This window comes from Dermacentor albipictus, chromosome 4 (assembly GCF_038994185.2).
Source record: "Dermacentor albipictus isolate Rhodes 1998 colony chromosome 4, USDA_Dalb.pri_finalv2, whole genome shotgun sequence".
In the NCBI taxonomy this organism is placed as follows: domain Eukaryota; kingdom Metazoa; phylum Arthropoda; class Arachnida; order Ixodida; family Ixodidae; genus Dermacentor; species Dermacentor albipictus.
The window spans coordinates 59,303,194-59,330,537 of NC_091824.1; the positions used below are offsets into that span (position 1 = coordinate 59,303,194).

The 27,344-nt window shown below is 47.5% G+C and overlaps 1 protein-coding gene, 1 long non-coding RNA gene and 1 pseudogene across 6 annotated transcripts in view; 1 reads left to right on the top strand and 2 right to left on the bottom strand.

Annotated features, from left to right (window-relative positions):
• LOC139059109 (uncharacterized) overlaps positions 1–27,344 on the bottom strand; it is a 961,629-nt gene that overhangs the window by 474,532 nt on the left and 459,753 nt on the right. For 3 of the 5 annotated variants that reach the window (XR_011513919.1, XR_011513920.1, XR_011513918.1), the window contains exon 1: positions 27,107–27,142. Coding sequence is in view for 1 of the 5 variants with exons in the window: in XM_070537013.1 (XP_070393114.1) it covers positions 27,107–27,140 (34 nt within the window). In the remaining 4 variants the exon portion in view is untranslated. Of the gene's footprint in view, positions 1–27,106; positions 27,143–27,344 lie in introns of those variants that run through there. The other 2 variants (XR_011513917.1, XM_070537013.1) reach the window with 1 other exon arrangement.
• On the bottom strand, positions 9,973–10,072 carry LOC139059749 (U2 spliceosomal RNA; annotated as a pseudogene).
• On the top strand, positions 19,284–23,062 carry LOC139059646 (uncharacterized). Its single transcript, XR_011514272.1, has 4 exons — positions 19,284–19,413; positions 20,539–20,622; positions 20,692–20,784; positions 22,916–23,062. It is a non-coding gene; the product is annotated as an uncharacterized lncRNA (long non-coding RNA).

Here is a 27,344-nt window from a genome sequence, read left to right on the forward strand (position 1 = left end):
CACGCGGCAAAGATCATCTGTGTCAGCGAGGAAAACAGAAGTGGATCCTGTTTTTGCCAAGAATTATCAAGATGTCACTGCTAACGAACAGCAACCGGAATCGAGGGACTTTAAAAGGTGGTGTCCATATCACAAGAAACCTCACCCTTTGGAAAGGTGTCGCGCCTTCCGTGAGAAAACTTTGGAAGAGCGGCAATCTTTCATAAAGAAGCAAGGGATCTGCCTACGATGCTGCTCATCCAAGAACCACATGCAGTGGCAATGTCAGGCAGTTGTGATATGCCTCATATGCGACAGCACCGACCACGCCACAGCGCTTCACCCAGCACCGCCAACCTCAGAGCCGTCAAGGGCTAGTGGGTCTGATGACAGTACGACAGATGACTCAGAAAGAAGAGTCACATCTAGGCGTACTGAAGTGGCAAACGCTGACAACAGCACAAGGTCGTGTGCCAAAATCTGCCTCGTAGAGGTCACCCATGAGACTCAGCCTGAGAAGACAGTTAGAGCGTACGCGATTCTTGACGACCAGAGTAATCGCTCGTTGGTTAGGCCAGAACTCCTCAACGAGTTCGGAGTGAAGGGGACGCCTACGCAATACACGCTCCGCACTTGCTCCGGCAGTACTGAAGTGGTTGGAAGAGTCGCTCATGGTTTTTTCGTGCAGAGCATGTCAGGCGAAGTCAAGTTTCCTCTTCCACCTCTCCTCGAGTGCAAGGCAATTCCAGAAAACAGAGAGGAAATTCCGACACCTGACGCTGCAAGGCACTACCCGCACTTGAAGTCAGTAGCAAATCACATTCCGCCTCTTGAGGAGGCTGGAATACTGCTCCTCCTTGGCCGGGACATCCTAAGAGCTCACAAGGTTCGTCAGACAATCAACGGACCCCACGACGCGCCGTATGCTCAGAAGCTCGACCTCGGATGGGTCATTGTCGGTGACGTTTGCGTTGGTCGAACGCGGAAAACGGGCAGCGTCAACGTGTTCAAGACCCATGTGCTGGACAGTGGGCGACCATCCCTTTTTGAGCCATGCCCAAGACATTTCTTTGTTAGGGAGGCGCCAATTCACTACTCTGCGGATAAGGTCTCAAAAGATTTACGATTGGCAGCAACATTGGATGACAACCTGGCCCCGAATCTTTTCGAGACAACAGAACTTGACAACCAGCGTGCTCTCTCCATGGAAGACAAGACATTCCTCAAGATAATGAACAGTGAATTCACCCAAGACAAATTAAACAATTGGGTCGCCCCTCTCCCCTTTCGCACACTGAGAAGTCGGCTTCCGAACAACAGAGAACAAGCTCTGTCTCGTCTGCTCTCGCTACGGCGTACCCTGCGAAAAAATCCTGAAACAAGGGAACGTTTCGTGAACTTCATGAACGAGCTCTTCATCAAGGGTCATGCGGAGGAAGCTCCACCACTTCACGTGGACGAAGAATGTTGGTATCTGCCCATATTCGGCGTTCACCACCCCCAGAAGCCTGATCAAATCCGAGTCGTATTTGACTCCAGCGCTCAGTATGAAGGGGTATCTCTGAACAACGTCCTCCTGACCGGCCCTGACCTGACGAATAACCTCGTGGGGATTTTGATACGCTTCCGGCAAGAACCAGTTGCGGTTACAGCGGACGTCCAGCAAATGTTCTACAGTTTCATGGTTCGCGAGGACCATCAGAACTACCTGAGGTTCCTCTGGTTTAAGGGCAACGATATCTCCAGAGAAATCATAGAGTGCCGAATGAAGGTTCACGTTTTCGGCAACAGCCCATCGCCAGCTGTTTCAACGTATGGCCTTCGACGGACTGCCCAACAAGCTGCCCCACGATTTGGTGAAGATGCCAGGAAGTTCGTTGAAAGAGATTTCTACGTCGATGATGGGCTTAAGTCTCTTCCGAGCGAAGAAGATGCCATTAGTCTGCTGCAAAGAACGCAGAAAATGCTTGCAACAGCTAACATAAGGCTGCACAAGATAGCTTCGAATAGGCAGAATGTGCTGAATGCATTTCCTCGAGAGGACCACGCCCAGGGACTGAAGAACCTCGACTTCGGCACAGACGCGTCGCTTACGCAAAGAAGTCTCGGTCTACTGTGGGACATACGCGACGACAGCTTCGTCTTCAGGGCTCCTCGTCAGGACAGGCCATATACGCGGCGAGGAGTGCTGTCGACCGTCAACAGCCTTTACGATCCACTAGGGTTTGTGGCTCCAATAACGGTTCAAGGCAAGTACCTTCTCCGTGACCTCGTGACGAAGGGTTATGACTGGGACACACCGCTTTCGGACGAGAAAAAGCAGAGATGGGACGAGTGGAAGAACTCTCTCCAGACACTACAGCACCTTCACGTGCGAAGAACGTATGCGCCAGTCTCGACGCTTGAAGCCGAAAGCAGGGACATTCATGTATTTTCAGACGCGTCCACAAGGGCCGTCGCAGCTGTGGCATACCTACGCGTGACTGACAAGCAAGGAAATAGACACGTCGGATTTGTGATGGGAAAGGCCAAGCTTGCTCCACAACCAGAACACACCATCCCCAGGCTTGAGTTGTGTGCAGCAGTGCTTGCTGTAGAGATGACCGATTCTATACTACGAGAATTGGACTTCCAGCCGAACTCGGTCACGTTCTACACGGATAGCAAAGTGGTCTTGGGTTACATATACAACGAAACAAGAAGGTTCTACGTGTATGTGGCCAACAGGGTGCAGCGGATACGTAGCAGCACGCAACCTGAACAATGGAAATACGTTCACACAGACGAAAATCCAGCAGACCACGCCACTAGAACGATTCCAGCAGCACAGCTTAAAAGCACGAACTGGTTGTCCGGACCTGATTTTCTCTCACGACGAGAAGAGGAAGCACGGTCGTCGAGCTTCATCCTCTTAAATCCTGATGAAGACAAAGAAATACGCCCTGAAGTCTGCACTCTGGCGACGGAGGTGAACAGACGACAGCGACTCGGAGCTGAACGCTTTCATAGACTCTCGAACTGGAAATCTCTCACTCGTGCTGTAGCAAGTCTGATCCAGGTTGCCCATCGCGCAAAGAACGCAGCACAAGGAGAGGTAGCTCCCGTTGAGGCGCTCTCCAAAGCCAGGCTCGTCATCATTCGCGCAGTACAGCAGGACGCATTTAATGAAGAGATATGCTGTATCCAGAGAGGAGAGCAGGTTCACAAGACAAGCTCGCTTCGAAGGCTTGACCCATTCTTAGACGCCAACGGCTTGATCCGCGTCGGCGGCCGCTTGAACAGAAGCGACCTTCCAGACGATGAGAAACACCCTCTCTTATTGCCGGGTCGGCACCATGTGGCGAAGCTTCTCGTGCGCCACCACCATGAATGCGTGCAACACCAGGGCCGACACTTCACAGAAGGAGCCGTACGAGCTGCTGGGTATTGGATCGTCGGAGGTAAAAGGTGCATCTCATCCGTGCTGCAAGCATGCATTTCATGCAAGAAGCTGCGAGGGCGTTTTCACGACCAGAAGATGGCTGACCTTCCGGCAGACCGAATCAGCACAGATCCTCCTTTCACGAATGTTGGAATCGATGTTTTCGGTCCCTGGATGATTGTCTCTCGCCGAACGAGAGGTGGTGTTGCAAACAGCAAGCGCTGGGCAGTCATGTTCACCTGCTTAAGCATTCGCGCAGTGCACATTGAGCTGATCGAATCAATGGATACGTCGAGTTTCATTAATGCCTTCCGAAGGTTCCTAGCAGTGCGAGGGCCCGTCAAGCTAATACGCTCTGAGTGCGGGACCAATTTTATCGGAGCTTGCAGAGAACTTGGAATCAGCGCTGAGGGCATTCATCGCTCACAAATAGGCAAGTTCCTCAGCGGAAACGGCTGCAAATGGATATTCAATCCACCGCACGCGTCCCATATGGGCGGTGCGTGGGAGCGGATGATAGGCATTGCACGTCGCATTCTTGACTCAATGCTCATGCAGTCACGTCATCAACGACTCACGCATGACATTCTTGCAACCTTTTTGGCAGAAGTTGCGGCCATCATTAATGCCAGGCCCATAACTCCTACTTCGTCTGACCCCGAAGATCCCACAATCCTAACTCCGGCGACACTCTTAACCCAAAAACACGGAAGCGCATCTGTAACAACTGGGCAGTTAGATACAAGCAACCTCTACAAACGGCATTGGCGTCTCGTGCAAAACCTGGCTGACGAGTTCTGGAAGCGCTGGCGCACAACGTATGTCACTACTTTGCAACAACGCCGAAAATGGCAAGCAACAAAACCCGACCTCAAAGAAGGCGACGTCGTTCTACTCAGGGATAAAGAAGCAACCCGCAACGACTGGCCCGTCGGAGTGATTACACGAAGCCTGCCCAGCGCAGATGGAAGGGTGCGCAAGGTCGAGCTGAAAACAGCCAAAGACGGGGTTGTGAAAACATTCTTCCGGCCAACAACAGAAGTTGTGCGTTTGCTGTGACCGTGATATAGTGGTGGCGTCTTAACAACGGAAGACACCAGACGGGGAGTGTTCTGTGCGCGTCGCGAATGCACGGCCAGACTTTTCTTTCAAGAGGGAAGCGAGCCTTCCTTACTTTTATGGCTTTCTCTTTCACTGGCCCCCCGCGAACTCCAAGCTGTGCGCGAGAGAAAGGACCCCGCTCCCTCCGTTCGGTTCCTGAAAGAAACCCAGTGACGACGCTTCGGGGTGTCGGCTGTTGTTTCCCGTGCCTGGGGGCGGCGACGGGGATGGAAACCGCAGTTGGAAAAGCGCGGGACGGGCAGACTCGCCCCACCAGCCCTAGAGACCGGACCACTTTTTTACGGGGCTAAAACTGAACGTTTTGTGTATTTTTAACTTGCTTTTTTGACCTTCTCAGTGTAATTAAAGTTTGTTTTAAATGTTCAACTGCGTTCGACCCGTTATCTAGCTGGACAGCGGACGCTTTGATCCCGTCAAGTGCGATCCGCGAGGCCAGCATAAATACAGTAAAGTATATCCAGTATATCTTTACATACCTTGCCAGCGCAAGTTAGTCGACGTTCATCTGAAGCGGGGATTAATGAGGCAAAACACGTGCGTCAGCCACGTACTTGCCCTCAGGTTTTTCCATTCGTTGTTTTATGTAACAGCCTGTAGATAGATATACAGGGTGTTTCACCTAACTTTAGCCAGTTTAAAAATATACCTGATGCACTCTAAGATAACGCGACCAAATACATGTTGCTCACTTTCGTATGTAGTCCATCGCCGTATTTTTTTTTTTTCATTTGGCTTAATTATATAATTGTATTTCGCGGGATTCTGCAGTAAGCGGGAAAACACTAATGCCTAATAGAAAGTTAGAAACTGTTTATTCGGACGTTTTGCGAACCGCTATGCCACTTTCTAACTGGAATTTTATTCCTAGCTTCGTTGCTTCAGAATTTCGTTAATTAATCTTAACTAAGATTCTAGTTAAGTAAAATATAAAAAAATGCGTGACACACTACATACAAAAGTGAGCAACATGCATTTCGTTGCGTCGTCTTAGAGTGAATCGGCATATTTTTAAACTCTGGCTAAAGTTAGCTGAAACACCCTGTATACATGGTGTCCCAACTATCACGCACTAAGATTTCAAAATATGCAAATGCCACGTAACTGGACACATCAAGATAACGTTGTTTGCCGTTGCTTGGAGATATTCCGGTTATTTCTTGCATTCGGTCCAATTACAGAATTGGCCTTAATTAATCAACTTCTAACATGTTATACTTAAATAAAAAGTGTCAATGAGAAAATTGTAGAACCGCACAAAAAACTGCCGATACAGCTTTCTGTCGCTGAATACGTGCTACATAAAAGTGTTTTTCCGAGCGTGAAAGAAGCCCGCGAACACACGCAAAATTGCTGCTCGACTGGAAGATCGAGGTTGATATTATTAAAGATTATAACGTCAGTGCACGTATTTCAAGAATGAAAAGAAGGGAAAAGTGACGCTCCATTTGCACGTGACCTCCAACGTGCAATGTCTACGCGCAAACCGCAGCGCGTGAAAAACGCCACCGCTTTTCAAGGGCAAGCCGTTCATCAACTTCAGTGCACTATGCCGTAACGAAGAAGGATTGGTGTGTATATATAAACCTGCGTGGTTGCAGCACCGCGGAGAGAAGTGGCAAAGTGGGGACGGGTGTAAAGGCAGCGGTTTTTTTTTTTTTTTTTGCGGGCGTGGTGCACGGTATGCACCTCCTCTGATGGGTCACTAAGTATACACTGGAACCTGGAACCGTCTCATCCCTTCCGCTCTCGAGAGTTCCCCGGGGTGAAACAGAGGCCGCGCTCTCGTAATAAACCTTCCACATGCACCGGGCATCTGTATACTCCGTTCGTTTTGCCTCGCAAAGAACAGAAAGGGCTAAAAGCAGACGCACAAAGTCGCATGCAACGCGTCGGAAGCGGAGCAAAAGATACAAGACGAACAAAAACACCACCACGCGCCAGCGGCGTGGAGGCATCCTCCTCGCCGCAAGGGCTGGCGAGAGATAATTAGGGCGCGTTACACAGCGTGTAACAAGGAAGCCGCGGCGAACTGCTGCCGCTGCTCTCGCTGCCGGCATGATTCATGATAGCCGAGCTGAACAGGCAGCGGAAATTTTCCCTTCGCTCGTCATTAATAACCTGGCGCAGAAACTGAGTGACGGCTCGGACCCCGCTGTTTCTTCGGGCGCACCGCCCGCGGGCTCTGCATGCCCGCCGCACCGGCCGAACGTGCACATGCAGGCGTGGTGTGTGTACGCCTAAGCTCGAGATTGGAAACAAGTGTCCCGGCGCTGTTTTCGTATCGCGCACTCGGCGGAGAACACTGCGCATCATTCATTAGTCAGCCGCGCCAACTCCTTATTACCTTCTTTGTTTTCAAACACGCGCCCATGCCCCCTCCTGCCGTCAAGTCCTATAAGAGTCAGAGGTCGACGTCGCTGCTTTTCGTTCCTGGTATACACATAGAGGCAAGGGCAAACTGAGGTCGTCGTCCTGTAGAACTCCTACGTTCATTTTCTTTTTTTTTTAGCGTCCTCGTCGTTGGCTTTAGCGCCATATGTATCGGACCACGTGTCACGTTTCTTCAAAGGGGTGTGACGGGGTTCTCCCTTGTTCAAGCTAAGACATGCGATACAGGCACGCATTTTTTTTCCGGGGACAGTGTGGGTCAATAAAGAAAGGCAACGTTTGGCGCAGGTGTAGGAAATGATTACAGAGTCACACTTTATGTCAGCCAAAACATACTGAAAATAACAAGGATCGCAGAATTATCAAGATATTCTCACGTTTCATGCCGATATATACAGGTTGAGATGATACGCCGTGGGTGCATTGAACACATGACGCCTGCCCATCGCCTAATCGCCATTTTTCAGCTTTCCATGTGAGAAGCTGAGGTAGCTGTGGTATTTTCGCAGTTACCTGTTAAGATATTCGCTAAGATAAGCACCGACGGAAGGGCTTCGTCACTCAGGCACCTTGGCAAACGGCCAATCAATACATAGAGCACAGTGCGACGAACCCTCTGCTCGAGAGGCACTTCCTTACGGGCAGTGAGGAGATATCTTTTTGAAGACACCTTCGCAGGAGCTTGGTTCCGCCGAGGGGTTTCAGGCATACTGCTGCCACCCCGACACCGACAGCTTCCTAAACAGCATCGATGAGACAATCAGCTGAAGTTGCCTCGGTTACTGTAAAAACGAAACTACGAGCCCATTTCGTGCGCCTTTTGAAAGAGCCGCTCCATCTGACAGGTCATTCGGGTAGCTACTGGCTACGTCCGCCGTAGTGCCGGAGTTCTGTTTACGAAGCGGGACGGATGTGGGCCTGAGGGCCTGTCGTTTCAGCCAAGGATATCCACACTGACGAAAACGAACCTGGACACTTGCGAACAAAAGATGCTATGCCATCGCAAAGAGCGACTCTAAGCTAAGCTTTCTTCCGTACGAAGCATTATTATGTTCGATCTTTGACGTTTAGCGTACATGGTCCGGGTACGATGCTTTAATTCACCTACGAAATATAGTGTCAGAGAGTGCGCCCCTGTTCAGCGAACTAAAGCAATAAATCACGTCATAAAACGTTGAATGAATGAATGAATGAATGAATGAATGAATGAATGAATGAATGAATGAATGAATGAATGAATGAATGAATGAATGAATGAATGAATGAATGAATGAATATCTGATGTTTAATGGCGCAAGGGCCAGGTGTGGTCATGAAACGTTGACGTATAATGTTGCCTCATAGCTATATCTCAAAGCACGCATAACCCTTAATGTAATTGGAAAATGGAATAGAATGAACTATAAAATGGAATGGGATGGACAATACGAAAAAACGCATCTCAGAGGACTGCGCCTTCGTTCACGGTTTATTTCACAACAACGACAAGAGAAGCCACGCGCTCTCGTGAGACGCACTTCGTTTTCGCTTTTGTTGGCACGTGTTCTACTGTAGCCGCCAATGATGATATTGATGATGAAAAACTTTATTTATCCCTCTTTAAAGGGAAGGGAGCAATAGTATAGAGGGTGGGGGAGGGACTACTTGAAGTAGGCCTCGTTTATCCTCTCAGCCCCAAGACTGCGGTGTATAAAATTGGCCTCCGTGAGCTTGTTGAGCTTCAACTGCGCGCTTTCGGACGGCAAAAATTTATTTGACAATAAACGCTGTCGTTACGCCTCCAGCCACCACTTTGCCTCGTCTCTGTCCTGCCTTTGCGTTATAGCTCAAATCACAAACTGATATAGCTAAGATGGTTGACTTCCAGTTGTTTTGACGGCTTTTGTGAGCGGGCTCCTCACCCTGGACACAGTGCGTCATCTGGTGCCACCGCCAGGAAGACTGCGCGTGGCGCGTGTCAAGATTATCTAAATATATATGACGTGGATTGGATTTCACCCTGCACCGGATAAATTTTGAAGGATTTTTACGCATGAAATGCTTTTAACTCCCGTTGCCGGCGACCTTCAAGTCATCTTGAGCCGAAACCCGGAGCTGTTATTCGGGCCCTTAAACAACAACAACCAGGCCCTACAAGAAGAACAAAACGAGATCCCCCAACCCTTTGTTACATACGCCAGTTATTCCCAAAGAAGGTACAAAAAAATATTGCTTCCAATTTCTTCATAATGTTTGTTCGTATAATATTACTCAAGCTGCAACTTCTAGTGCAGTGAAGTTTTAGTTGTCATTTCCGATAGGAGAGGTTCAAAAGGCAGGCATACAGGGCACCGTACATTTCGATTCTGGGAAGTGGAATTTGATGAGGATTTAATGAGATCGCGAAGCTTCGGCGCGGCGTGGCACCGGTAGCGTCTGACGCTCTGCTCTGCCTTCACAAAGAAAAAGTTAGGAGAGAGTATTACGTCACGCAGCCAGCCGACTCTCCGTAAAGCCAGCCCTTTGCTCAGTGGTGGCCCAACACGTGACCTCTTGCCACGAGATGACAGAGCAATAATCGAGATTTGCTGAGGCGTTTGGTCGCGCCTCCTTCAGGGGCTTTTCTTCTTCTAGCTGGGCCGTGCGTGCGGTCTCCTTGGCGTCTTTGGCTGCCTGGCGTGCCGCCTTCAGCCGGTTTTGCCCTAGCTGGGCAGCGTCCATATGGACTAGTGCACAGTATGGCGTGGTGTGGTGGGGTTGGGTGTGCCGTTGCGAACATGCACTACACCCATTTTAAGATTGTGGCTAGTATTGTCACCAACCAACGTGGTTTGCCGGTCTCCATTTCATGCTTACTTCTACTCTCGACTACAGGAGAGGGAGAAATTTTTCTTTTTACAGCGAATCTTTCTATGGCTACGGCAGCGTGCATGTTTGTTCTGCGCGAGCAAAAGTGTTGGCCGATCGTGATGAGAGTGCAGGAGGGGTCCAAGCGCAATCGGACGTACCCATGTGGACTCCGGGTGGTGGGCTCCGGGACCTGTAACGCGCCCTTGAACTACCCTTGTCACACCTGGAACCAAAATTGGTCCCAGTTTAATATCTTGGGTCCAAATATAACCCGTATCAGATATTAAGCTGACAAGAACAGATAATACACTTTGACCCGCGTCGGCCATGTATACGTTCGCACCGCCCTCTCTTTGTCGACGTTCCCAAGCGCTTTCGTATCGGCTTTCCTTTCCTTCCGCTCTCCCGTGGTGGCCGACCCATCTAACCGTCGCGCGTGTCTAGTTTCATCCGGCTTCCCGGGGCGGCGATACCGTCGTCCACACGAATGCATATAAAAATCACGCTGAATGAGTTCGTAACTTGGTTCTCAATTCCGTATCACTTCTGTGTCGTGTGCTAAACGCTGGTTATCCACCTTCACAGAGTGGTACGGCTCATGACATTTTTTTTTCTTTGCAGAGCACAATGCCATGTGACCCGAGTTGGCGTCAAGAACGTTCATTGAAAGGCGGTACATGTATAGTGATCATAGTTGGCGACAAATAGCTTTATTGAAGAGCAGTACACACACACAGTGGCACATACCTCGTGACGCATGTCGGCGTCAGAGAGGTTCATACAAAAGCGCTCACAGCCAGTGTTACATACTCAGTGACCCAAGTTGGTCCAACGGTTGGCTTCGAACACTGTTCCCTAAGCACAGGAGCCCGGCGCTCTACCCCTTAGAAAATTTACTACCAGTGACACAAGTTGGTGTGAAAACGAGTAAAAAAAACATATATAAACATCCCGGAAAGTGTGTGAAGATAAACGCGCTAAAATATCTAAACACTTTAAAGAAATATGCAAGGACTTTAGTTCGTCTTTTGATTGAATCAATCATGACACGAATGGGCGTACGTAAGTTCGGTGAAGAACCGGCTCACTTCTCATTCACTGACAAATCTAAGCGGCCCATAGTGGAAACAAGAAATGTCGCGCTTAACTGTAGCGGTCGCCCAGAGACAACTGCGTTTTGTTGTTGAACGGCAAGTTGTTTTTCAAACGTATTGTTCATAACAAATTCTGCTCCGCTCTTGAAGATTGTCACCAGGGGTCATGAAATGCTGGAGTAGTCCTGGTATCTTATAGAGTTCAGCCCCGAAGCCCATCTCACCAAGGTAAGTAAGAAGTGTATCTGCTATCCGCTTCCGCTGACCATGGTCTTCAACAGGTCGCATCCCCTTTTGTTATGGTTCAATGCCCTACCGTGGCGGCCGCATTTCGATGGAATCGGAATGCAAGAATACTCGCGAGTTCAACTTAACGTGCGCGTTCAAATATCAGAAGGCGACCAGGGTCAATCCTGGGCCCCGCCCTGCAGGACCATCGCGGGTAGCGTAGGTTTTTGCTTATGAGAAGAGGAAACTGGGGAACTCGATTCCATAACATCCTTCACCATTCATGGCTGGCTGATCTCACTGATAACGCAGGACCACTAACGAAGCGCGAAAAGCGCGTGAAGGAATAGAAGTGGCGGAAAAGGCACCGTTACAATATAGCTGACATGGTATTGGCCCATGCCTACAGTAATACCAGCGCTGGAAAGACAAAGACGAAGGTGAGTGACACAACAAAGTTGGTTAGAGGCGCTAAGCCTCGCTAAACCATGGAGTCAAACGATCAAGCTTTTCTTGTGCCTTTTCTTTTTTTTTTCAAGGAAATGATTTTTTGTAAATGAGGAGCAGAAACTTGCCCCCTTAAGAAGCATTTATCCGTATTCGGTCACCCCTCACATTTGAACTTTGTTATAGATGGAGCGCCGATAGCTCCAATATAGGTTTCATGCACCCAATATAATTACTGTTTGCACGACGCGTCCTTTCCCCTTGACGTCTACTACTCTTGATGCAGACTTTGGGCAGGTTACTCTCGGATCTACAGGCGTGTGATGTACAAGAAGACCCGAAATGCAAGGAGGCGGTGGAACGGCCCACCTGTGGAGGTTGAGGGCGTGACGCGCGGTTGGTGCTTGCCACAGGCGCGCCCTACACTGATCCGTCAAGTATGAGTGACAGCCGGGCGGATCCTGCCAAGCAGGTCGCTCGCCGGCAGACCAATCAAAGCTGCCCTGACTCGTGATTATGCCCAAAGGTGACGGGTTGATTATTCGCGCCAGTGCGCCTTTCTCCAGTGGCGTGAGATTCATTATGAGGGCCACAGAATGCCTGCGCCGTTTATTTGTCCCAACAGCCGCATATAATCCTAGCCACTCGGTGGGAGGTCTATCATAGGCTCATCAGCATCTGGGCATGTATTCACAGAAAGCCCTTTACGCTAGAATTGTTCGTAAGAGTAAATTCCGGCCAATCCCCATGGTGGACTTAGTATTAGAGAACGCTACCAGCCATTCGCAAAGAGGGTTTATGTACGGAAAGCTTTGCGAATTCGGTCCCTGTTCTGTTCCGTAAATAAACATTTGACACAAAGAAAAGACGCTGCGTAGGCTTTTGAAAGGACAGCTAATTTTTCTGCATGGTCGTGTTCTAAAGCAGGACACAGCTGACTTTGCGTTTATGTTTACATGAAAAAAAAATTTTTTTTTTTGCATCCAACCTTCTGCCACACCAAGCCCTAACCTAACCTAACCTAACCTGAATTACTGAAACAAAATCATGTTTGGTCATTTACTTGGGACAAGTCATGCGAGGCGTATTGGTCTACCATGCCCCTTCATAAGCAATCGTACGCTTGTGGGGCACATTTTATATTAGCCTTACTATCATATGTCATTATCGATATATTCAGTTTACATACAGTGAAACCCAGTAAAACAATATTAATTCATTCGAATTATCAGTTCGTTCGAAGTACTTTCGCAACAAAGGTCAAAGAGCATGTATTTAGAATTGGATTCGAAAAGCTGTGGCAAATTATTCAGCTTATGTGGGTAGGTAGGGCCCATTTAAGATATCACCTATAATGCTCTTGCGTGAAATGATTATTTGGGAAAATGCATATCATGTAGCGGGATAAGACTGTACCCTCAAAGCAGGGTCAGATTTATAAGGCTCTCTATAGGATGGGGTGGCGGGAACTCCTTGTTTTCTCCATTTTGTTTATTTTCCGCCAGTGGGCCCATCGCTGATATCTGATTGTCCGATTAAGAAAATAAGCTTCGTCGTATTACATGTGCGAAAATTGTACATCCTATTAAATGCTCAATACGTTGCATGTAATTCTGAAAGCATAATATAACGGCGCGTCTGTACACACTAAGGAATGGAGAAGGCGCGGTGCTAGAGAAGGAAGACGGGGACTTTGATTTTGGTGTGGTGGCCTCGCCCCATCCAGTGCTCTATCGCCAAACCTTCTAAATGAACGCCTCCCGCTTTGTAACATTTCTGGTGGAGGTGTGGGTTGCCACGTCCTACCACGGAACCGTTCCCTCCAAGTCTTCGAGGCAGTTATCGCCTTACCGGTCGTATGCCATCGCCACCCGATATGTCGACCAACGCACGCCCTTCAACGTCATAACCTCCTGGTCCCTACCAGCCACAGGAGGAGACACTTTCCTACGCAGGAAAAGCTGGGAAAGACGTCGATAAATAGCTGACATATTACGAAAGGTTGAACAAGAGCAAAAAATGGGAGTCGAAGGCGCAACTTTGAATTGTAATGTTCTCGTTAATTGATACCGCGCTCGTCTGGCACAAGAACAACGAGGACATCTTGACAACCTGGAACACTTTCGTTAAGAAAATCAAAAGCTGTTTCTGTGACACCACTGCCAAAAAAATGCGTGCCGAGATCACCCTCGCCCAAAGGGCTCAACTTGTAGGTGAGACTTGCACTGCATGTATTGAGGGAATCCTGAGGTTGTGTAAGTATGCAAGTGAACCCACGTATGTCGGAAGAAGACAACGTTGGCCGTCTAATCAACGGGTTCGCTGAGGACATCTAATTTTGTCATTGGCAAGAATAATTTGAACTCTCTGACGTCACACGTCATTGCCGCACCTTGAAAACATTGAAGATGCGCTGAACAAAGACCAAGATCGGTCGGCTGGCCAGCGTAACGACGGTGGCTAGCACTGACGTGAATTCGTCGTCGGACCAGGCCCCAACGATACGCCAAATTGTTCGTCAATAGCTGCTAACCAGAGAGTGCCTTCATCTACACTACGTTTCGCGGGTATCTGCTCGTCACAGGACACCGCATTCTCACTGCCTCCTCTTACCAGGCAATCGGTGAACGTCGCGGACGTCGACAACTACGCGGAAGCTACAGGTGCCGGGGTGTAAGTGTCAGCGAGGTCCAACCAATCCCGCTCTCGCCCCACCGACCAATATCAAGCACCCTCAAGTGGTTATGATGCGCAGACGGGTGTTGGTTATTCCCCGTGTGCCGACACGGCTTTCTACTTCGACGTGCCGCGCGTGCGCCAACATTCGCTTTCCGCCATGTGTTAATGCTGTGGTGCACCAGGCCACGTCACATGGTTCTGCGTACGCCGACAATCATGTTGGTGCGAACGACAAACTTTGCGCCCTCGGCGCTGTGGCGGCTTGCCCCCCGCCCCCCCCCCCCCCCCTTATCAGTTGCCGACTCTCATGACATAACTAGACCGGGAGTTTCCGGCAACGAAGCTTCAAGCCACTGGTCACTGACCCCTTCAGGCTCACTGGTCTCCGACCGGAGCTTGACACCACCGCCTGTGCGTCGGGCACGCCGTTCCTCATCGCCACAGTGACGCTCCCCGTCGCCATTGTCCCTCGTAACCGAGCGAAGGAACACAGTGAAGGATGAAAGAGCGAACGCGGAACAGAGGTGGAGGAAAGACTGCGATAGCGAAGAGAGCGCGAGGAGGAGAGCGGATGAGGAGGGTTAAGTGAAGCCCCTCAATTTTCCAAAAGTAGCGTCATTCTTAGATCTTTCCCCAACCCCGATCTCCCCGGTGTTTCCTCCTCCGTGCCTCCTGTCGCCCCGGTCACTTACGCTCCTCCATAGGCCAATCTGTGTCACGTGGAAGCGCGCGACGCGCATTTGTATATATTTTTCTTTCCAGCGCGCTCCGACCGCCATTGCCGGCCCAGTGCGACAAAAGTATACCGCGCAGACAGATTGGTCGCCGGATTATATCGCGGCCGCGTCAGCCGTATTTCGATGGGGACGATATGCAAAGACGCCGGTGTCCCGTGCATTGGGGGTACGTTAAAGAGGCCCATCTGGTCAAAGTTTATCCGGAGTCGTCCGTTATGCCTTATAATCAGATCGTGGTTTTGGCTCGTAAAACGTAAGAATAATTTTTTTCTCTGCCTTTTGTGCCTTGAGTGTTCCAGTTAAAGCGACACTGCGAAAACTTCCCTACCAAAACTTACAACGCAAAAGAATACAGACGCACGTAGTTTACAGATATTTAAAATTACCGCTTCAACAAAAGCGTTACTGGTGCTAACGAGGTGGGGGGGATACACATTTTTGGAACCTCTGTCCAGTTGTCCGATCAAGTTCATTCTTGCTATCAAATTCCACCCACTTGCACTGTAATAAATAAAAAAAACTATTTGATGTGCTGGTACTTTGTTTAAATTATCAATACTGTTTACGTGGGAAAACGTTGCTCATGGCTGCCACAACCCGTGCATGAGTTACACACATATGTAAAAGGCGCGGAGCAGAAGCGACCCTGTTGCTATGCGTTGCTGGCCCCAGACAGTTGGAATCTCTCACGCGCCGGCCGAACAACAGTATCCTGCAGGTACGTAAATGAACCTACGAAACCACGTACACATACACTCATGAAGTGAAAACCTGAAACTGAGGTAATTACGCGCGTGTTTGCGCACATTGTGTGCATGCGTCGTGTTTCAGCAATGCGAACTCTCAACGTGAGGGCGCTTTACGATTCAAATAATGGTCCTTTTCTCTATTTTTTGCGCACTTCCAACAAGACATTATTAAGGCCAGTTACCGATTGACGATGCAAAATCTCGCATCAAAAAATGCTCCGCAGGGCTCGAACGGACTTCTCCGCGGATTTCCTTCGGTAGCGCGTTAGCCGTGGTCTGCTACGGCAGACCACGACTACGGCAGGGCCAGCATAGGCGGCGCCACAGTCGAGGCCGCGCCGAGCGCGGGAGTGGAGCTGAGGAGGAGGCAAGAGGTAGACGCTAATTTTGGAGATTGAGGGATTTTAGGGTTAAGCGGAACCATGAGGCGGAAAGCGTAGGAGGAAAGTATGGCGAAAGCGTGAGCCGAAAAGCACGCTAGCGTGCTTTGCCTCGACGACGGCTACGAGATGGCGCCAGAGTACACTCTTAGCACGGTACCTTTTATGGTAACCTGTAATCACGAGTAACTTATAAAATAAAGGTTACATGCGAAATATGTTGATGTTTTAATTAAATGTTGTTACGTATATATATATCTATAGGTTACAAGAGTCAAAATTGACGGATTTAAAGGTTGATTCAGCGCAAAGCGCCTTGTAACCTTTAGATTTTAACCTCTAAAGAATACTGCAGCGCATCAGTGAGGAGACCTACATCATGGATTGGACGTTTGCTGATAAATGTATCCTAATGTGTTCGTGCTCTGCATTTATGATCTGGTTATTACAAACGTAGGACTTCGGCAGTTCGGGCTGTATTCGGTCTTAATTTCTGTCAGCCAAGCAGTTACATTTTTCACGATTTAAAACCAAAAAATAAATCAAGCATGATCGCACTTGCAAGTTCATCTGCGCGCTGTTCTTTGACGACCCTCCATACTTGGCACACAGCCTTATTTGAAATATCAGCAACGAAGACTGTGTCATCGAATGATGTGGCGTCCACTGCCTGCCGAAACCCAGTGGTCGAACGTGACGGAAGCCCCCTGCTCTCGCACGCATTCTAGCCACCATGAGACAGGCATGGAACATCGGTATTTCAACACGAGAAACAATAGCGGGCGAGTTTCTTTAGAAAAAATGAATATGTTTTAACAAAATTCATGTACGAGGCGAGGAAGAACAGCAGAAGAAAAGCACACGAACGCGTTGGGTCTTTCAGTAAAAGGTTGTTGAAAACATTGGATGGTTCTATCACATATCAATATAATTCAACTTGTCTACTAAAATGTCCCTGCTCAGAGCCTTTCAGTTGTCTGCATACATTTTCTGCCTTTAACCGGGTTCGTTTCATTCCCTGCACTGCCTTGATGCTGTCAACCAAAAATTTCCCATGCTTAATTCAACCATAAGCGCTCAAGATGAGGTTAATAGTTAGTGTGCAAGAAGCGCGTGCCTATGAAAACCATGCCGACACGCGGTACCAGCTAGGCAGCGTGCGTACTGAAGTATAAACGCGCGGCGAGGGAGCTGGGGATGCGGTACGCGCTACGCGACCGGCGTAACTGCTTTGAAATAAACAACCTACATGTCGGCGAACCATTCTGCATTGCACTTAGGATGTTTTAAAAACTTGTAGCAACTGATTCCACTGCCAACTTTCTTTGGGCACTATAAGCTGTGCCGAAGATTGGCATTACAACGACCGCAAATTTAAGTTACAGCAGACACGAAACGCGCCAAACGTTCAGTGAAATGAACAGGATGCCGCTACACTCACATACAAGCGAGCGCCGTCCGCTCCGTTGTCTTTTTTAGGAGACATAGACAGATGAAAAGAGCGTTAAATGTGTGAAGCCGCCAACTGAGAAATGAAATCTTTACCACTGTCCAAACAAGAAATGCTTCCACCATCACACCAATCACTGGCACCTCTGACATTTATTTCTGTAATTCATTGCTTGTTTTCATTTTTTTTTTCATTTTTGCTTGTGCCTCTAAGTGCCTTTTTCTAACATGGCGGCAGCGAGCAGGCATCAGCCACACCGGAGCGCGGCTATCCACGGTGCTATCATCTCTCCTCCTCGGCCCAATCGAGATAGCTCGAGTTGCACGCTGGGAAGATTTTAAGCGGGAGCGGGAGGCTCGGAGCCGGCGGGAGTGGTTAGCGCGCTGTCGTCCTGTCGTTGTTGTCGTTCTGAGACAGCCATTATATTTGACTTGTTTGGATACCATCCGATCACCATTGTGTGCTGCCACCACTTGTAGCCTGCAGTAGTTATTACCGCTTCTACTGGGAACTTGCACCATCCGCTGCACCCTCATGCCTTTGTGCAGCAGAGACCTTTTCGGTGTGTTGCGCGGTCGCTGCAACGAGCCGGGTTGTGAGTGCAAGCGATACACCATTCTGCGCCTGTCGGAAAGTGACAACCTGGTGAGGTGTGACTATTGTGACCACGTCCCAAATGCACACGGACAAATATGTGATCTCGGTAAGCAGAACTTTTGCTTTAAATTATTTTTGGGTGGATAGTACGTGAATTCTTTATGGGTCGCAATTCAACATTTGACATGATGCATGCTCTCGCTTCGCGTAAGTGTTTCTGAAAAAGGTTATTGTTGATATGTTTGCTTCTTTATGCTCTTCGATTTACATTGAGCTAAATTCGATGTTGTCATGTTGTCATTTTGTGCAAATATTGGATTAGACCTTTCTAAAATATTGAGCTTGTCGGCGGGATGAGTTGTGTCAGGGCAACTAAATGACCTCAACAATACGTTTCTTGTACTGACGCCGTGCTTTGGGCTGATGTACTTGACAGAAATCGTTCAGTATTGCACAACTCGCCTCGTGCACCCTCCGTTAGCCATGCTGTGGGGGTGCGTGACTGCCCGCGCCCTGGCCTGGAGGTAATCTGCGGTGTGTGCAGAGGTCGGGCAAGCCGAGGCGGTTCGTGGTTGCATTTCTGCTTTCTTTCGGTGCGAGTAGTGCTGGAGGTCGCGTAATCTCAAAAGTTCGGAGACGCGTTTAAGGGAGCAACAAAACAAACGTTCGCTCCCCTCTGCGTTCTTCAAGTCAACTTGATAGCGATTGTTCGCGGTCGTCAAATGAGATATGTTCATTAATGCCTGTGCTCGCGTGACACCATGGTTATTAGTAAGCTAATGATTACTGTTACGGCAGGTAAAACTACGTACCTTAGTTTGAGTAGTGGTCTAATGCTTTGCTATCGCTATTAGTGCTTCGCTTTTTGGGTAAAAATGCGTGTTTTTTTATTTTCTTTTAGTCAAACGGGCCAGTAATTTAACATAAGGAACGGTGGTTGGCATTGACTAACTGCGAAGAATACACAATTCTCTTTTTACCGCAACGTCACCCCTTCTCTTACAACTTGCATTCCAATTTCGCACAATGATGTATAATTATATACAGTGTTGTTTCAGAGAATACATGTTGTATAGCTTTCGCACGAATTTTGCTTATGTACGCGTCTTTTTTTTTTTGCCTACAGCTCTGCAATGCGCTCTGCATTACTTTGTGAACACTAATGATGTCGTTTCGTTGCGTCTATAATTTCAGAAACGAAAAATGCAGCCGAGGCAAAGGTGCAATGCAATGTGCCAGGCACCGTTGTTCGAGGCCTCAGTGTCACATGAAACTGTGGAAGCTTGCACATCTAGTCTCCTCAGTGCAATATGGTTAGTAGAATGTGGAATGTTGGCCAAAGCTTTTTTGATTGCCTAGTGTATCAAATATTTTAAAGCGAGGCTTTTTTTGCCACTTCCTTCGGCTTTTCCACTGCTGCTGCTGTCGCTGACCTGCACGCGGCGTCGGGGAGTGGTTGAGTACGTAATGTACATAATGTACGCAGTGTACGAGAAATTACATTGTACTTGTACATAGTAGGGACGCGGGAGTGACGTCTGTGAGCCCTTTCCAGCAAGAACTGCGCGGGCGTCGCCACAATGCCCTCTGGAGTTCTTTAGCCGTCACAGTGTCCTCTGAAACTCCTCGGCCATCGACACTATTACCTCTGGAGCGCTGTAATTACGCGTTAGCCTGCGGTATAAGCATTGTAGAAGCTGCAGCGCTTTTGTACTCACGTGCAAATTTCCAGAGGGGAGATAGTCAATGGAAAGATAATACAGAGAATTTGTAAAGCCAACGCCCTGACCAAACGGATGAATAATAGTTGATATTCGCTCGTGGCGCCTTGCATACATAGTATGATGTGGAAGAATGGAAAGACGCCACCAGAAAGCATGCTTCATTTGGGGTCGCCTAAATAAAAGAAGAGTCGCTACTAGACATGGCAACAGTTGCGGAGAAACTGTAAAAATGTTAGTTTAAGAATGAAACGGCACGTTTCTGCTATTTCTGAAAAATAAACACCCTGCAAGTTTGTACATGATGACAACTGATACAGGCGTGCAGACGCAAAGCTGCACTCAGTACCGCAGCGTCAAGACGACAACACGCAGCGTCAAGACGACAACACGCAAGCGGCTGTCGAGCAAATAAACATTTCAGCCACGATGCCATGCGCCCGTGTGAAGAATGGCAGTGCTAAATTGCTTGCAGCATACGAACAATGGCGCACAACAATGCCTCGAGCAAACACGCCTCGCTATTTGGTGTACTACGTAGGCAAACACAAGTGGTGCACGTAAGGTAACATTTAACATCGCATCACGACTGTCGTAGGCCGTCAACATCACCGCTAAATATTGCCACTGAACGCAAACAGCACAGAAAGCTTTGCTTGCATCGATTCCCACAATGCGTGGGATCTATATATATTCTTATTCTTTTTTTTGCTTTAGAGAGGACTGTCCCAGTTGGTGCCTCCATAGAAAATGAATCGGCCTGAATGCCTGTGCAAGAATCACAACCTGGCTGCTCTAAAGGTAAATGCATAGCGCATACAGGAAAGAATTGGTTTTATTGGGTGCTTTGTTTTCACTTGTTTGTTCCAGACTCCGCACCGTAGTCCCATGTGCAAGAGCCCCCACTTGACAGCCCAGTGGTTGCCATGGACAAAGAGATCCGCGATACTGAATGCGGCCAAGGTATGTGATGTGAAATATAATTTACTAGTTCATAAGGAAACATCTCAAATGTAACGATACTAAATATTACACTCATTTGTAAACTTTTCACATATCGTCCAGAAAGCTCTCTGCATTCACCTTGTGATTACTTTTACTCACATCTGTGTTTCTGTTCAGTACTTATATTGTAGCATTATCATTTGTATTGGTCAGTGGTGCGAGTCGAGCGGAGCATCATTACACGATTTAATGTTGTCGCCTTAGATTTTCTTGCCCTGAAATAATACAAAGGATGGAGGCATTGCTCATACTTTATATGCGCTTAAATTGAGGTATGGTAGTATTTTGGTGCTATTTTTTATTCACTACTTCCGTTTAGCTAGACTGCACGATAATTAACACATGAAGGCACAGAATGTAGAGAAGGAGCGAATTAATGAAATTTGATGAAATTGTTAACTTATATTTAACAATTTAATTTAAATGTGATTTATTGCATTTCAAAGTTAATAAAGGTGAGGTAAGCAAAAACCGTAAGAGACATCCTGCCGGACGGAACGTGCACACAGCCAGCTCATGAAGTGTGCGATGCTGCACCAATTTACCTGGTGAAATCTCGTTAATGCGTATCTTGTGGGAACAGGGCATAATTACGCGCTAAACAGTAGTATCCTTTAGTGAGATTTCAGTTGTATATAGTTGAGCAAACAAACGAAAATTGGTATTATACTGATTACTTTCGGTAAAATAACATTTCATTGCTTTTTCCTGCATGCTTTAATGAGAGCTAAAGGTGAGCCAGTTCTAATTTTCCTTGATGTAGAATGGTTGGGCTCTTTCGGGTTGAGTTGTGCTCTGCATCTGCAGTACTGCACGTTTTTGATAAATTTTACTTCGTCAGTTCACATTATGCTGTGCATATTTAATGTTTGATAGGCGAATGTTTATAGGCTCTAAGTGTCCTTGTAGGCTCCACTGCCCAGTGGTGATATCTAGATTGCAGCTCCCCACGTCTACACATGCAGCGAGCAAACGTGTGTTTATGCTGGCAGCAGGCAAGAAATAATTTGGGTCTCGAACGGCAGCCTGGAGCTAGCTGTAATTTATTGTATTTTAACCTACTACATCAAGAACCTCGATTATCCATATGCATTTGCACCATTCCTGGCGCTGATGCAGAAACTTGTGCTTCCCAGCAATGTTGTGCCTAGAGGGCTCATAAATAACAGATTGAAGTGTTTCTTTGCTCTTCTGAAGAAAAAGAATGTGATTTGATTCAAAGTCTAGTTAACAATTTTCACCTTGCATTAATGTTCACTTGTTGCCAGGAGGTGGTGAACAGATGCATCATTTTGTGCATTACAGTTGCATGCCTTTCTATAACTGTTTTATTGAAAATTACTGAGGTAATACATCCATTCATGCAAGTGGCATTTAGTATTGTGCACAAGTATTTTATTTAGCTGCTCAAAATTCTTAAATTCGTGCAATGTGAATTATGGCGGCCTTTCTTTGTCACTGAGTTATTCTAACTGCTAGCCTCTAGATGATAGCGTAATTGTGCAGTACTCTGCATAGCAGTGCCCAAATGACCTTTTTCAATATTTATTTTAAATAGGTAGTGCATTCAAGAAGTTTGAATCCCATCCTTGACATTGTTAGCTAGACAGTAAAATGTGTCATGTAGTAATTTTAATAAAAAATGTTCACGTTTGCATTGTCAAAAGGATCTAAACTGAGAGTTCACTATGCTGTAAGCATCACCACTTCCAGCCTTTTGTCATTTGGCCCACAAGCCAGCACTTCGCACATCTCCTGGTTAAGCTTTGTCTGATGTTTGTAAGAGCAACAAGTTGTCTTTTGATGCCAGTGGTGGTCAATGCTAACACTAAGGAAACGTTGCTCAGGTATAGATGGGCTGTGTGGTCCAGTCTTCTTTTTTAGGTTCACCTATAGCCAATACTTTGTATATTCTTTGCATCGGCTACATTGCACTGGCAACGTCTTTATTGACCTGCTCTATTGCTGCACATTGATGTGTAAAGCTTTTTTTATGTAGTGTCCAATGTGGATCTGAACACAAGTGTCCAGTTTTTGTTCCTTCAATCTCATATACTAATATTTGCCTTGTTTTCTTGCTTCCTGACAGCAGTACAAGTTTTTACATGGACAGTTAACACGAAGTTATTGACGACATGCATGGCTGAAACACGGTGATATGATTTTAAAAATTCCTGTGTTATGATGCAAGTGATAGTATTCTGTTGAATTTTCAGATCTAGTCATGTGCCAGCAAGGCCTGCGGTACTTCTGGTGTATTCTATGTTGTATTTTCAAATAAAGATGTTGCATTCTGAAGTTAACCTTATACTGCCTGTGGAACTGTCAATTTATACTCAGATTATTTATACAAGCTAACGGCGCCTCCTCCTCAGGCGTTCAAATTGTGTTTTGAACTGTATTTTTGAGAACATTACCGTTACATATTTGCTCAAAAGGTGCCGCACGGGGAGTTTCATTTCGTCAGAAATCCCAAGGGATACAGTATAGTAGTATCATGGTAGCCCTTCGTTGGCTGAAATACAACGATTTAAGTGATTTAAATGAAAGTAAACTTTTGACACCACATTCAGTTGAGCGTTCCTTTGTTTTTCAGAGAATTTCATGTGGGCCCCGCTCTTTACATGGTCCGACGAGCCCGGTGCGGCCTAGCAACGGGGAGGCGCTACCTTGGGTTTTGTTCCAGAAAGGCCAAATCTCCGCATGGTGCACCGAGTCGGCTGCCGCCAAACAACAGAGGTGCGTCATTTCCTTCTTTTGCGGTTCTCTCTGCTTGCGCCTCTTCTTTCTTGCGTGCTTCTTTTAGCGGTCGGATTAAGCAGCCGACAACCATGCCCGGAGAAACGTGAGCCCTCGCGGAGGACGCCACTCGGCCAGTCCTTTTTGGACATTGTCTTTACACGTGGTTGCGCTTCGAAATAGTTCACCTATCCACCTCGTGTAGTTTCCACAGGAAAGGGTGTCCCTGTGTCTCTCTCAGCCTAAGCAAAAAGAAAAGAAAAAACTGCGTTTTGCTGGCAACTTACGCAAGCCGTAACATCTCTTCGACTGCAATGATATCTAGTCAAAAAATTCTCTAGCTATCACAAAGCACAACAAGGAGAAGTGCGGGAGTACAGATCTCCACTTACGAATGGCATAGCAAGTGACAGACGCATACTGTTTTTGGGTACAATTGTGTAGCTATTAGCAATAAATGAAGCAAATTTTTGCTTTGCTTATGAACAACGGCAAGTGTTCAGGCTCTTTACCCGTGCTGTGTTTTTCTCCTGCGCATGCATTTGCGTTTACTGTGTGGATTGTACCAAGGGTATCATTCAGCATGCAAAAATTAAAAAGTAGAATCAGTGAGCTGAAATTCATTTTTTTTTTCATTTTCGCGTGCTAGATGATACCTTAGGAACAATCCACCGAGTAAACACAAACGCATGTGCAGGAGGATAAAAACCGCAACAGCGTGAGCCAAAAGTGTGAACACTTGTCGTTGGCAAAGCGAAAATTTGCCTCATTTATTGATTAGCAGCTACAGAACTGTAGCGCAAAAAAATGAGTCTGTCACTTACAATATACTATTCAAAAGTAAAGAAATTTCTCTGGCTCCCGCGGTCACCTTTGTTGTACTTTTTGGGGTAGTAGGCTGCATTTTGTCTTAATATTTTTTAGGCCAAACAAGAGATGTTGCGGTATGCGTAAGGTCTAAGTTGCCTGCAAAACGCAATGTTTCTTTTTTTTCTTTTTTCTTACTTAGGTTCAGAGAGACACAGCGACACCCTTTGTCCCGAAAACCGCACGAGGTGGACACGTGAACTATTTCGAAGCGCAAGCGCATGTAAAGGCAGCGTCCCGAAAGGACTGGCCGAGGGGCTTCCTCCGCGAAGGCTCACATTTCTCCGCGCCCGGTTGTAGTCTGCTTAATCCGGCCGCGGAAAGAAGCGCGCAAGAAAGAAGAGGCGCAAGCAGAAAGAAGCGCGAAAGAAGGAAGAGACGCACCTTTGTTGCTAGGCGACAACTGCCTTGGCGGAGCATGCGCAGAGCAACGGGCTTTTATGAAACATACCGCAGAAAGAAGAGCCGCGTCCCCGTTGCTAGGCGACACCGGCTCTATATACGGAGCATGCGCAGCACGGTGTCCATCTGGGACCTCCTGCAAGCCGCTTTGTGTGAACATTTTAATCGTTCAACCGGTATATTGTAAAAGTAACCTTTATATTTAGGCAAAGACACTCAATACTGTATGCCTATACTAGAGGTTAAAGTGTTGTAACCTCTAGTTGAGGTGCACGCTTTCTTACCTTTAATAGAAGTTAAATTTGTAAAGGTTGATTTGTAACTTATAAGTTAAAGGTGCACAAATCTGTGAGAATGTACCCCTTTAGTAAAGGTTACCGTGCTAAGAGTGTAGCGCGGGTCGTCTGTATGGAAACAAAGCGCTGGAACTGCGGAGGTCTGTCTGCAGCGACGGCTTTGAATCGCGCTCACACGACACCCATGCGCTGTCTCTCGTGATCTCCCGATTAGTGAGGCAGTCGCGCCACCCTTCGCTTCCTTTGCAACGTGCCGCACGGGACAGTTTGTCCGCGCCAGCTAATATATCGCGAAATAAAAACACGTATAGAGCTGCGCTGAAATTTCGCATCAAGGAGCATCGAAGTCGTTGTTCATCTATACTACCAAATTCGTAATTATTTCTCGGTGCACGCACGACATAATTTTAGGCATTGACGTGTTGAAGCAGTGTGGTGCTAAAGTTGACTGTCGAACTAGGGAGTTGTCAGCGCGCGGAAACATTCCGCGCGGACTCCTGGAGGACAACAGTCTCCGGCACGAAAGTATACAATTTCTGTCTCTTTGGAGATACTAGCGTGTTAGCCTTGTCAGTTGCCCTCTATCTCTTCTCCTCATCTTTCATCTCCCCCATCCCGGCCCCATGCGAAGGGTAGCAAACTGGTTAAGCTAAAGTGGTTAACCTCCCTGCCTTCCTTCTCCACTTTTTCCTTCCTTCCTTCCTTCGTTCCAGGTGCATGCGCCAGCACTACATCCTATATGTTTGATACGACTGTGGAGCCCGTTCATTTGGCCTGTGCAAAAAAAGAACACCGTGATCCCGCACGGCCGAGTGCCAGTGGAGCATGGGCGTGCTTTGTTTGTGGACTGTGAATTACTCCATGGAGCCCGCTATACTCCCTGACGGCTTGAAACTCGCCATCTTCCTAGAAGACGCGCATTTGCTTCACTGACAGATGCAGATGCACCAGGCGAGGCGGTAAACCTTGAATCTACGGACTCCCGTGTTCTTCGCACGGTAGACAAGTCACCCAGTGCCAGTGAGCACCGTGCCCTGGTCGATGTTCCATCAGGACACCTGTCTGTGTTCTACTTTTCACAGCATGCCAAAGTGCCTAGGATCCCTGCGTCTCGCACACATCCCAGGATCAACACAGGTATACTGCGTATCCGATAAGACAAAAGCCTTACCTATTGTCCCCAGTAGAGCGCTAGATTACCAACGAACATGTTCGCGAAATGCTTCAAAAGGGCGTAATTCAGGAGTCGTGCAGTCCTTGGACAGCTACAGTGATAATCGTCAAAAAGAGAGACGGAAAATGGAGATTTTGCGTGGATTATCGATGCCTGAATGCGGTCACTAATAAGGACGTCTATCCCTTTCCACGGATTGACGACGCCATTGACTGCTTCTATTCAGCCTCGCACTTTTATTCACTTGACTTGCGCTCAGGCTACTGGCAGATCCCGATGTAGCCGGCACAAAGAAAACGGTATTGCTGACTTTAGATAGACTGTATGAATCGAATGTAATGCCGTTTGGGCTTTTTCAGAGCGGGCATATGTCTACTCATCACTTGTATGTGCAGTGCGTAGACAGTAAGAGAAAGAATAGAATTTTGTATTTGACCGTACGATAGGCCTCACGTAGAGCGTTGAGCTCAACATTTAATACAATAATTCATACAATTAATACATTCTGTTTGTCCTTTTACCTTTCCCCCCCACTGCATGGTACCAAACCAGTTACCCCCCTCCCTCATTTTTCTTCCTTATCTCTCTCTCCCTTTGTATGGTCTGAACTGCGTTTTTGATATCTACATTTACGCAAAATTCTCCGATCTGTCAGCCATCATACCACCCTCTTGCATTTGGTCCAATCATCGTCGTCGTCATTGTAATCATTGTAGCGTTAGCAGGAAGCGTCAGATGCGAGACGAAATTGCTTTTTGTCCGGGAATCAAACTCGTGACAACCACCCGACTGGGCCACTCACCGTGTGGACTGAGGAGTGACCTTCATGTCTCCACCTGCAGGGGAAAAGCGAGAAGCTTGAAGTTGATAGCGTGATAGCGAATACGTAATCGGCAGCTATAAACGTTCGATATGCTTTCGGAAGAATAAGCCTGTAGATCACCGTAACGCTTATTTCAATAAGTACACATCTGTACCTGTAGCTGTAATATCTGCACGTAATACACCTGTACGCGTTGTACTACTCCACGCACACTTAC